Source organism: Leptosomus discolor, chromosome 15 (assembly GCF_034619465.1).
Source record: "Leptosomus discolor isolate bLepDis1 chromosome 15, bLepDis1.hap2, whole genome shotgun sequence".
NCBI lineage: Eukaryota > Metazoa > Chordata > Aves > Leptosomiformes > Leptosomidae > Leptosomus > Leptosomus discolor.
In genome coordinates this window covers 17,333,288-17,346,333 of record NC_141405.1, presented here as the reverse complement: position 1 = coordinate 17,346,333, position 13,046 = coordinate 17,333,288, and the positions used below count along the sequence as shown (strand labels likewise).

Below are 13,046 nucleotides of genomic sequence, written 5' to 3'. Positions count from 1 at the left end.
TCTCTGGTAGCACACAATAACACAGTGCCCTAGGAATCTTGGTTATCTCCAAGCGCACTCCCTGCGTAAGAGCAATGCTCTGTTAAAGGCGTTCTGCGCAGAGGGGATGAAGCTGAGCGAACCAAAGGAATACGTGCTACCTGAGCTGAGCTAACCGCACCAGAGAGAACATTCAGCAGATATAGTTACAACTTTCTCTGGTGATAGGTCAAAGGACTGACAAGCAGCTGCTGCTTAACACAGGTGGTCCTCCAATAAAGGTACAGCCGACTGGCATTCTATATATTTTGGAATACTTTGGGGAAATAAGTCAAGACAGCTGGTTGCCCAGGAAGGCTACTCTCCTGTACAGCGTGCTTCACCAAAAGTTGTAAAACAAACCCCACATGGATATTCTTAATAATGGCCACAAAGCATCCGGCTTTCATAGCTGCTGTAAAACCTATTGCATTGACTGGCAATAACAAGAGCGATGGCCGTATGGCCAATACATGAGCCAAGCAGTAGGAAGATCTTCATTAATTCCATGACTGTACCACAGATTTTTTGTTTGCCACTTCAGCAGTCACTTGTCCTTTCTGTTGGGGACGGGAGCTACCTACTGCTGCAGGTTCCCATATAGCAGGAAGGAGTGCTAAATCTTACCCAGAGTTTAAATGCTTTATTAATATATCAATAATTAGTAATGAATAGGCCTTCTAAGAGGCTTTTGAGCAGCAAATATTAGGATTATAACTCTTGAATTCCCAATCTGCGAACCCACAGGCTTATCTGTGGTCGTTATTTACTGGTTCATATCTGTTTGTTTCTTCGTTTGCCGCTATTGTTTCTTTCTTTTCTTTTTCCTACACTTTTAATGTAATTTCCTCCTTCCAGCTGGCAAGAGAGGCTCAGTGGCTCATGATAACCCTGCTCCAAAGAATGTGCCGGAAGGGAGTGGTGAACCATAAGACAGCTGGCAGCACCGTCCCCTGGAGATCAGAAAGTCACGAAGTTCGTATAGCTAGAAATATGCGATGCAACCAACCTGTAGCTGTGCTGCTGCTGAAAGCATCTTTTGCCTGGCTTGAAGTGCTGTTGATGAGGACACGGATACAGACATATTCTGCCTTAGCCATCTGATATCGTCCCACATGCAAGACAACTGCAAAAATATATCCAGCTCAATCAGATTTTGTTCTCAGCATTTACAAAAGCAGAAATGAAACTAAAAGCATTCTGGACTTGGAAAAACCAGTAGATATTCCTCATTTTAATTTTCTGTGGATGGCAATGGGTTGCCTAGATAAACATGAAACAGCTACTGAATCAGACACAGAAGTTGTTCAGTAAACATCATGTACGTATTTCAATTACTTTTTTGGACTATTGTGGAAAATTAATTTACTGTTCTTTGGGGTATAAAAAATAGTGTGAAGAGATCTTGAATGATGGCATAACCATGATACGAACTTTAAAACTTCTAGCTCTTTCTTTAAGCTCTTCCTCTAAATGTTCATAAAACCCGTATTTACCCAAGTAGCAATCCATCACTTAAGTAGGATCATATATTCGAAAGAGTTAATTGTGCCACTGTCAGCGACCCAGTCGGAATTTAACCCGTATAAGTGGTTTGTGAAGACTGCATTTTAACATGAGTGAAAGGTAAAGCACTTCATCATTTAGCTTTTCAGTGACATCATTCCATGTATTCAGAATGATGAGCAAAGGCCTATGCATTGCTAGCAACAGATTTGTAGCAGCAATATATGAAATTAAGCTCCGTTACCTTTGTGAACCACAGGAAATCCTGCATAACTGAACTACTGTGAGAGTCATCGATTTCCACAATTGGGATTTGATCTTCATTGGTTACTAATAAATTGTCTTTGTAAAAAAATATAACAGATAAGTAGAGTCCCCTAAAGAAAGAAGGAAACACTGTCAAACACCTTTCATGTCTATTCACATGCATGCCAAGTTTTAGTCAAAGAATCATTGATGTTCACTTCTGAGGGGACAAATTGAATCATCTGGTCCTAACTTCTATGTTACATAGATCATGCAACTTCAGCCAGTGAATTCTGAAAAATATTTGGGAAGCTTATCACTTTAGATGATGTGAGACTACAGGAATCTAAGAAGTTAAGAATTTATGCAAGCCACTGACATCAGTTTTAGTAAGAATTTTGCCGGAGTAAACAGTACACAAAGGAGGTTTTATGCCTTTTAGAATTGGAAAATTTAGTAAAACTTTTTATCATCGGTGGGCTTAGTTCTGCCCTCGTTTACTTCAGAGTAAATCTGAAGTAACTCAATTGAAATATATGGGTTATTATGGATTTGCTTTAGTGTAATTGAGTGCAATTTGGCCAGCATATCTCCTAAACTGTTTATAGAGATCATTCCTTTCAATATTTACCCTTGCAATTAGTTACATATGTTAAGTAGTTGCTTTAGGGAATTTAAAGACACTGGAGAGCTCTTCTGAAGAATCAAACTCTTATCAAAATACAGCGGAGAAAAGCAAACGGAACACTCCTGGCAATGAAAGAAGAAATAATCCAGCATAATCAACTTCCATTTTCTAAACCGAATTATCAAGGCTGAGGGTGTTTGGGTCACACTGGGTTGCAAACCTAACTAAAGATGTTAGAGAGTTCTGGATGTGTTACTCGTTGCCAATGGACTATTAAAACATGTTATCTGAGCTCTGCATTTTATATTATGAATGAAATAAATACCTTAGTTTCATTACTGAGCAGCACCGGAGGGAGTACTTCCAAAATACCTCAGTAACTGCACTTTGTGTTTGCACAGAATATTTCACTCTATTACACTTCAAATCCGTTTCCAACAGTAACAATGAAAAGATTCTATTGATTTCAGTAGGAGCTGGAGCATTATTTTCCTGTCAGCTGCACCGGTCTTACAGTATGCGATTTATCGGGATCGTTCTGACTGGTTGCTGTTTCATTGGTAGTGAAATCTTCACCTATATTTCTAAGGTGCTTTTCACTATTTCGTAAGAGCAACAACTGCTAGCTAAATGAATGACAAACCGTTTCAGAGTCTTCACAAACTTGTTTGATGAATGGAAAAGGTGCTTCAGGCTTCTGGAAACTGATTGCTTGCGACCAGCATTCTGTAATTTAGAACTTTCTAAAAGGGAAAATAAAAAGCAAAATAAACCCAGCACTTAAATTTCAGTTACTATCTTATAAAGAATCTTTGTCTCTTGAATCACAATGCTAAATTTCAATCAGTGTCCACTGTATTCCTTTCAAAAGACAATATTTAGAAACATGCTGAAATACAACCTTTTGCTTATGTTTTCATTATCTTGGTGATATGCAACAGCGAACAATTTCCTAACCTGCAGCAAACTCAGACTTGGTAAAAATGTTTTGCTCCCAGGCAAAGTATAGTTTGAACCGGTGCTACATACTCTTAGTGTTCAGAATGGATATGAATTTTTCAAGTGGTCTCAAAAACCCAAGAAGAGATTTGAACCATCAGTCAACATTTTAGGGTGTTGCAATTCCACAGTTTCTGTCCATATATAGCTTAAGCTTCTAAGAACTGAATAATTGGTGTGATCATCAACATCACAGCATCACCAGTCTAACCTAAGTAAAAGCTTTAAGGAGACAACTAGGTCGACCCTCATCTTCCTCTGTATCACGGTAAATGCATGTACTTTTGTTTGGATTTTTTTTTTTCCCCATTACAACAATTTCCACTCACCTGTATTGCTTCTGAGCTTTCACAGTTACATTTGCTCCCTAATAATCTGGAATCCAAGGAAGAGGTGTTTAACTCATTTGTTCCCTTCATGTCAAAACTGAGACCTGCTGTGTGCCTGCAAGGATCTCTGGACCAGCTCATTCAATAGAAGGATTTTATAAATTCAAGTATTTGCCCAATATGCTAAAAAATGTGGTTAAATTCTTATACATTGTATTATTTTCCACTTTGATGAATTTGACTTAATGTCTTCCCTTCTCTCACGCATGGCCCGAGTTTCCTTGTAAGCCGAAGAAAAATCTGGTGGGAATTGCACCGAGGAGCTCTGTGAAACAGCCGTGTCCCGCCGTGTGCCTGAGAGCAGGTTCCGCAGGTGCCTGTCAGGAACCCGCAGGCTGGTGCGATGTGCAACGCGGCGTCAGGCGCTGTCGGCCAGACCTGGCCGTTAAAAGGAACAGGCGCCTAAAACGCTTTGAGGGTTTTTTGGCATTGTCTTTTGCCGTGTCCCTCCTGTTTAATGCTTTTGTAAGAGAAAGAGCAGAAACATTTAATTTTAAAAAAGGAATTAATTCTGCAGATACTTACTGTGATCTGAAAAGAAAGACAAAAGGAAAAATGTAACTGTGAAACTGTATCTCGGTTTTTCAGGATCTGACTGGTTTTTTGGATGAAGCATTGATAATCATCCAGACTGAAGCATGAAATGTTTTGAGGGACAGTCTTCTCCAGTGGGGAAAAAATGTGACTCATGAAGAAATATTTGCTGAAAGCTGCTAATCAGCCTGCTTAGGTGTTTTCAGAGTAACATATATCCCACTTACCTCCAACACAGAATAGGAGGTGTCTATCTGTATCTCACTAGAGAGTTCTAAGTTTGAACGTTTAAAGACCATCTAAATTTGTTATTGTCAAAACCCCATCTGTGGAAGTGCTCAACATATTTTTAAACGACGAATAAATTTGCACCGTAATTTGCACATTGAAAACCACAGAAAGAAGACACATTGTTAGCAATAATTACCACTCTGCTGAGCAGCGAGTACAAAGAGAACAAGGTTCTGTTGGGGATGAAGTCATACAATTCAGATGTATGAGACTTATTAGATCATCAAATCCATTGTCTTTCCAGTGCAAACTTGTTCTCCATGGCATATTCTCCAATGCACTGTTCAGTTCAGTTTTAACAGACTCACCCAAATCCATGGCTGCTCCTTTGGTGCAACTGATCTTTGTTTTCCTTTTTAAAAAATTCATTTGTTTTTCTATCCATAACTCCTCTCTATGAACTTTTTTCAATGCACCACAGTAATGTAAACCAAATGCTACATGAATACTTCTGTCTAACTATTTCCTTCTTCCAAGGTTAAGATCAATTTAGGAATATAAATTTCATTCTAATTATGCAATTTTTATTTTCTTCTCTATTAAGGATGCAGGGAATGGAGGAGGAAATTGCTGAAAGCAAAGCAACTTAATTCTCTATAAAGCACCCAGAGACTGCAGCATTGAAGTAAGAGAGCACATTACAAGTGAAATATATGTTATTGGGCTATTCAGTGGTTTGGGTTTAGTCCACAGCTTTGCAGAAGCCAATAGCAAAAGAAATAAGGTAAAACTAGATGGAGACTGTAAACGCTCCTACATTGCTATTTGCTTTTGTTTTACAGTATAATGTGTCTAGAAGCTAAAAAACATGGAGCTGAGATTAGAGGATAATTTGGATCTACAGGAAATGGAGCTTTGTCTGTTATTTAATTAACTAATAAATAACATCAAGTAACCTTTATAGAAAAACACCAGTAACAAGAAAATAAGTTTATATTAATAAATGATGCAGCAGTAGAGCTGTGAGCTCTTTTCATAGAAGCTCAGGAGTGAACAAATAGTGGCCGAGATTAGGGAATTTCCAGTGATTAGATTTAGATCAGAAGCATTCAAACCTGGAAGTAGGCAATTAACTACAAAAGTACGTTTACAACATTAGCAGTTTTTCTCTTCTCAGGGAGGGCATATAAATGTTTCTTTGCAGTTCACTTAAATACAACAGATACTTAAAAGCAACACAAATTGGCTGTGGAAGGGTAAGAACCAAGTTGCATACTCAGGCTGATAATAGGCATCTGGGGTCTCTGCGCTGGAGGAATGTCTGTTATGCCATGCCATTTCTCTGAGCAGGAAGATCATCTGCAATTCTTTGTCCTATCACTAGACAAGCGGGTGCCTCTCCTCAAGTGGGGCAGATGTGAAGTAAATGGAATTACCTCAGTGCAAAATTATCTGAGATCTTAGCCCCACAAGTCAGACAGCCTGCGGAACAGCGAAGTATCAGTTAGAGTGACCCTGAATAAGGGAGCAAATTAACATAAGATGCGCTAGATCCCACTGAAATCCTAGTGGAGGGCATAAAATGGGGTTTAGAGTTTTCACTGGTTGTGTAACCTTACGAAAATACGTCAAATAGCTGGAAACTTCCAGATGAATTCAAACTCCATTTGAAGCTGCACATTTTTAGCATTGCAGAGAACTGACACTGGGACAACGTGCATGGAGACATAACTCCAAGTAAGAGTTAAAGGCATAAGTAGTGGCCAGACACCTCGGTAGCTGGAGACCATGCTAGATTCTGTGTTACGTCACCTCAAGGTGGGATGTCTTTCAAAAGAAAATTCCGTATCTCGTGAAGAAGCTGTCGGCATGACTCGTAATACTGGGTGGTGTATTTAGGGTTACAAAGTCAGGCTCAAAAGCTGAAATTGTAACTTCTTAAGTTCCCTACCTGAATTTCTCAGTCCATGGCTTGGTTCTCAAGCCTGGTTTTGTGTATTCTCACAAATAATTGTAATCTAAACATTTTTAATGCCCTGTGGAATCAGAGATCCTTCTCTTTGTTCAATGCAATGAAACTATGCACTCTGCTTGTGCTTCAAACTACAATTAGAACATTTTTGTTTCACCTCTGACTTGTCTAGTAAAATACATTTCAACCACATTTCAGAAAGAAAATATCTGGTAAGCATTTTACTGAAGAGTTGGGTTCCTTTCTTAATGAAGCATCACACAATTACTTAATCCACTCAGAATTGTTTAGAGAGAATGATCTACAAGAAAAAAATACTTTAAAAATACATTTGAAGTGTTGCCAGGACATACAATTGTAGTAACTCAGTTATGATAGTCTGTAGCATGGTATTATGAAGACAAATGGATGACTGTTGTTTGTAATCATCAGGGTTTTCCAGAAGATTAAACATATGAAAGCAAAGCTTCCCAAGTAATTCCCTAGGAGATTTCATCATATCACAGAGCAGGTTCAAAAGCAACAGCTGATCTAATTCCAAAAGCTCTTAAACTCACTGTACATTCCAATGTATTCTTCCTGGTATTTTTGTAAGCTTGTTTTCTTCAGCCCCTGTAATGCAAAGTGTAGGGCAGAAGGCAGGCTGCAGTGCAAAGCCTGAATGAGCAGACTTGGGCAAGGGATCTGCCTGGAATCTGGACAATTTAACCCTCCCAGATCACGCTGGAGCGCTAGCACACAGCCTTGCTTTTTCTTCTAGCTCCTCTGTATTCTGAGGCCTTTGCCTGTGTTATCCAAGTAATCTCAGGCCTTTTAGATTGATTACCCTCAGTTTTTTCCACCTCCCTTGCTCTCATCCTCCATTCTCCTTCAGCCAGCCCGAGCAGCATGAGCATGATATCCCCCAGAGGAATCAGTTAGTGAAAAGCCAAGGTGGGGACTCCAGGTTAAGTCCTGTCTCCGTCGTCACCTGGCTTTAACTGATGCAGAGCTTGATTCTGCTGTCATTTATAAACCACAGCAAATCAGTGATTGTGTGCGGATTCAAGGATACTCTGCAAACAATGTCCAGGTGTTTACTGGTGTCTGTAAAACGAATGAGGAAAACAGAGGTCACAGTATTAATGTGTAATTAAAGAAGAGTGTGGTAAAGAGGAGCATGGTGAAGAATGGATAAAAGCCTGGCCAGGTCCTCAGCTTGTGTATAACAGCGTATCCATGCTGATTTCTATCCACGTCTGTCAAATCATGCTAATTCACATTAATTAAGAATCTAGCTCAGGCCTCTGTATTATATGACGTGAAAGCCATTATTTGGGTTTTTCAGTCGCGCACAGTACCTTATCTCATATCCTTGATCAAACTTCTCGGGTTTCACTGAGGCTGATAAATATCAGAATCAAATTTCAAAGTGTTGTCATGATTCTTCCTTTTTCTGCATATTCTTTGTCTCGATTCTTTACCCAATTACAGAAATACAAGGGATTGACATCAGTCATATATGTAAGGCAAGATCCAAAGGCTCTCCTATTGTGTTACAGTCCTGATTTATCCAAAATATACCACTGTGTAATGCTAGCATTACAAGCAATTATGAGACTTTTATTTGGTTGGAGGCAAGGGTGTTGCTCAAGCTGACTCCACAGTGTAGTACTGCCACATGTAAGCTCCCACATCCTCTTTCATACATGCAAGAAAATATTCTGAGCTAAAGAGATTTTCTCTGTTGTTGTTATTTATTGCTTAAGGAAAAGAAGTTAGGAAAGCAACAGCAGAGTTGCCTGTGCTTTGCTTTGAGACTCGGGTTAATTTCTGGAGCAGTGGAAGTTTATAAGAACCAGGCATTGGTGTCAGATGCTCAAAAGGAGAGATTTTCTGCATGTTGTTTATAGCTGCTACTGTTCTGGGCTGGTATGTCAGTAAAACGATTTACACTAAGAATATTTTCAGATGTTCCGTCACTTGTTCCCATTGACCAGGAAGGTGGCCTGAAAGACCTGGGATATGCACTAACTTCAGAAAGGAAAAACTGTACCATGGAAAAAAGATTTCTTTAATAGCATGAAAGAGCTATGTGAGAGATAGAATACATCATCTGTATTTTCAGTACCAAGACCACCTGCAAGTGATAATGCTTGTATGAATTTTAATTACTGAAACAACATTTTCTTGCAATATCGCCTTTCCCTCTCCAAGCAACATAGCTGACTAGTTTAAGTTGCTATGGTTACGATGGGTTGTGGCAGACTGTGGATCGTCGTGATAGTGACATATTTACACGTAAAGAACAAAGGCTGCATCTTTCCATTTCAGCCAGATGATCTTAGCCCTAAGTGTTTCTATGATTTTAAATCAATTGATGCATCTTGACCTAACAGTCATACTAGGTGAAGAAAAATTAAGACTCCATGGTTGTTCAACTTTTCAGTTTAAAAGAAGTTCCTCTGCAATGAAGCATTATTCCAGTTAGAAATTTATTTTAAGAAAATAAACAGAACTTTTCAACAACCCATATAGAATGGGAGTTTTTATATATGCTTTAAAAAGAATGCCAAGCTGTTGCCTTGGCTCTTGAGCTATTAAAGGCACAGTCTGTTTCTCATGAATGAAGAGCAAAGAGCTGGCTGAGATTCGAATTCTCTCCTAGTTTTGGTCCATTCTGTTTGAAAATGTAGCAATCTTATCTTCCCACTGCATTGTGCAAGTATTTTTCATTAGAGATTGGCTTCACATCCACTAGAGCACTTAGTGTCTTCCATTTGGAGGCAGCCAAGTCCCCTCTTTTGATCCAAAACAGTTGTTATTACTCTCTAAAGGATTTGTGTATATGAAAAAATAAAAGAGAGATCCTTGAAACATTTTAGTGTAATCCTCTGTGAAACTAATTTGTAGGAAAAAACAAATCAATACGTGTGTAGGGTGCAGGGGGAGGAAGGGTGTGTCTGTGCTTGTGTGCATTCTAGCTTTCAGCTGTTTTCTTCCAGCTAATTTCAAGGGTTAAGAGCAAGATAATGTGCTAAAGTGATTCCAGATGGGCCAATATTAATATCTTTCTTTTCCTGATGAATGAGAAGGTATGACCTAGTTAGAAAACTGCTAAAATTACAGGCGCCACAGAGGCTTCAGCTGGTGCCCTACCACATAGATATTTATCCTTACCTCTGCAATTATAATGCTGATGAGCTGCTCGAACCTGCTGAAGGAGACGTTCCAGGGCCTCAGTGTGTCCCCTGTGCCGTGATTCTCTTCCACTGCAGTCTTTCCAGTCTATTGAACAAAGGAAATAAACAGAAATGAAACACAAAGGTGCAGGAGAAGGTTTTAAAATACTTTCTTGCCTCTGATACTTCTCGACCTTAGAGGAGTTTCACATCTGTGCACGCAGGAAAAGATGGCAGTTGTTTTTAAGTCTGCTGTTATTACTTGTACAGTAAGTTTCCTTTGCCTTGTGCCAGCTAGATAATTACTCATAACGATTATTAGCAAAGAGCTCACAATCAGCTCCTAGAAGCTCCTGTAGTGCCTGATTAGGCAATGGCTATTTCTCTTCAGTACGTGAACAGCCTCTCTTGCTGTAGTGTAAGAGTTGTTCTCAGCCTGTACCGTCCTGACCCTCTCGGTACCTCACTAAGATCTCACTCCTGCTCCTTCTGTGTTTTGTTGAGACACCAGGAGGCTAAACAGCTCTCCTGCAGTTATGTAGGAAACCGATTGCAAAGCAGAGGATGAACATCTTCCTACATCCAGACCTAGCTCTGTAGCCAGAGAAACGTACTCTGAGTAAAATCACTTCTGAAAATCTGCTCCCAGCAGAGCCTGAACAAACGCTGGCAATTCCTGCCCTAGAGTCTATGGTCTGCTCAGCACTGCACTCATGAGGCAAGAAGCTGCGGTTTCTGTCCCACATACCTTCAACCTACAAAAGACTGTTTTCGCTCATTTGCTGCTAGCTACCATCTCAATCTTGATTTTAAAAACCAGACAATCTCATCGCAAACGGGAGGATGAAAGTGTGTGTATCAGGGAGGAGATTTTAATTCCGGACTTGACTATTTGCATACTTTCATATAATGAGAAAAAAGTATTGCACCAGTTTCCTGACTCAAAGTAATGGTGGATCAAGGTATTAAGAGATCTGTCCGCAAGGGAGACATGCTTCTGTCTTGCTGGGGTACAGTCCGTGCACATATTCACAGCCACCAACAGTTTGCTCACTCACTAAATATACAAATCTGGTTTCTAGTGCAAGTTTGGAGTCAAACGTTTCTTTCAACGGGCTCACGATGCCCAGGATATAAATATGTATTTGCTGCCATTTAGTATAGCAGCTAGAGTAAGTCCCGTGAAAGGGTGCAAAGAGAAGACATTTGCTATGCTGATAGAACAGCTGCAGAGTGGCTGTCCTGCATATTGTACGTGTGTTACTGCAGAGATCAAGGGCCAGATGCATTTATGGTTCTGTGTGGGGAGGCCAGTCCTTAGATCTCCTGTGAGCAGCGAAGATGAACCAACTGGAACTCACCAATCTCAAAGTACTTTGGTGTCAACAAAGTGGAAGAGTTTCGAACAACCTCATGATTTCTCTGTCCCAGAGGTTTCCAAACTTTTTGAGCCTGCACGTTTCTGACTACCTTAACACTGAAATCAGACCAGCTTCCCTCATTGTCCATCACTCACACGCTAACGAATAAGCTAGGAATGTTACCATCTACTATGATTTCGCAGACCAGATGGACAAGACTGACCACCGCTTTCCAGGCTGCTACTGTGTATGTGGGGGAAACAGGAAGACAGTGGCAAGCGTTCACTGTCATGGTACGTGGATGCACCTCCAAGGATGTCACTAACCTTTGACAGTCTGGGATTGGAATGGATCAGGATTAATCCCTGAAGCTTTCTTCTCCCTTGCATATTGTTCTGGCTGCTGCTACAGACTACTTTGCAGCGTGTTAATGTATTCACATTTAATTTTTAGCTTAGGGCCATGTTTTGTTATGCAACACTGGTGTAATTTCAGATTGCTGCCTTCTTGCCAAGCACAAATCTGCTAGTTCTCAAAACCCGTGGTGAAGGCTGTCACGTGGATAAAGAAGTCCTGCCCCCAGTAACTGCAGTGGTAAACAGCATCTCTCAGGCTAAAATTTTGACGTTAGTATTACTTAATGAAAGAGTTTACATTTAGGCTCTGATGCTCTCACTTGTAAAGCTTAAGCACGTGTCACTAAGGACACATAATGAAAATATCACATTCTTGCCAGCTACCTATATACAGTGACTTGAGTCTGCCTCGTGCTGCTGTGTTCATCAGCAAAGAAAACACATGTATACAGCCATGAAGAAACATTTATCTTTGCCATAAACTCACAAAAAATCCCATAGGTATCAAGTGATGCTCCTGATCTCCTACAGGGAAATGCAAACGACTCCTTTTGTTACCTTGTCTGCCTTCCGGAGAAACACCTCCAGGATGACTGTCCCAGGCCCTTCAACAGTACTCCCATGGATGGTGCTGCCCTCCCTGGCAGAAGCAGGGACGTCACCGAGTTCTGAGCAGCTGCACACGACAACGTGGCCCTAATGCCAGCGAGTCTAGGACTTTCTGCTGCTCTAAAGCCCAGAATCACTGAGATACTAAACATGGGACTTGAACTTAATTCTCTGCATAGTTTTTGTGTTAATCCACTGAAATCTGCAGGAAAACTTCCCTTACATCCCTTTGGAACTGGCCCTTATTCTCAGATTTCAGAAGGTTAATAACAGCAGACAAGAAACAGACAGTGCAATATGCTCAAGGCAGAAGTTTGTATCAAACAGTTACAGTCTTAATGCCACCTATCTTGCCAGGAGTGCACTGTTCTTTTGGGATATTTAGCTGAATAACTAGCAGCTACTGTAAAAGAGTCTGTTTCTCAGCTGATGTAAATTTTTGGTCGTGGGGCCAAATCCTGTGTAGTTATACCTGGCTATAACCAAGGTAATTTCATGCCACTAAGTTACTCAAAACGACTGTATAGTAGTGAGTTATCCGCATAGCCAAGAGTAGAATTTTGTCCCATGGGTGTACAACATTTTTGTTCTCAAACAGAATATTTCTTTTGCCTAGTTCTGGTTTTATTCTGGGGTAAACAAAAGAAAAATTGAAGCAAAATGGGACAATTGTTCTGCAAAAGCCTCATTTATCAACCCTCTCAGTTATGACTACTGAGGGTAGGTACAGCTTCCTTTATTTTCTCACATTAGCATGCAAGATTATTAGTAGTTGCATGAGCCTAATAAAAACAAGTGCTAATGCAATAAAATGAAAAGTCCCACCTTACTGCATTGATCGATACAAGGGAAGCTGTAATATGCTGAGCCAGTTTGGCAGCAAACACTAAGTCTGGAAAAGCAACCAACAATACTGTGTGATTATAATAGATTAAAAATTGCAAATGAAAAGTCATAGTCCTAATGGAGTCTGAGAAAACCTGTCATAGGTTTGAAAAAGGAGAAAGGCTTTTGGATATGTATGGAGCATTTTAGT

General features: G+C 40.1%; 1 protein-coding gene across 2 annotated transcripts in view; it reads right to left on the bottom strand.

The window, feature by feature from the left end:
- Positions 1-13,046, bottom strand: part of ANKFN1 (ankyrin repeat and fibronectin type III domain containing 1) — a 67,572-nt gene that overhangs the window by 17,964 nt on the left and 36,562 nt on the right. For both annotated transcript variants that reach the window (XM_086473668.1, XM_086473669.1), the window contains 4 exons: positions 9,683-9,790; positions 3,042-3,141; positions 1,769-1,901; positions 1,028-1,144 (listed from right to left, as the gene is read on the bottom strand). In XM_086473668.1, the coding sequence (XP_086329794.1) occupies positions 1,028-1,144; positions 1,769-1,901; positions 3,042-3,141; positions 9,683-9,790 (458 nt within the window). The remainder of the gene's footprint in view (positions 1-1,027; positions 1,145-1,768; positions 1,902-3,041; positions 3,142-9,682; positions 9,791-13,046) is intronic.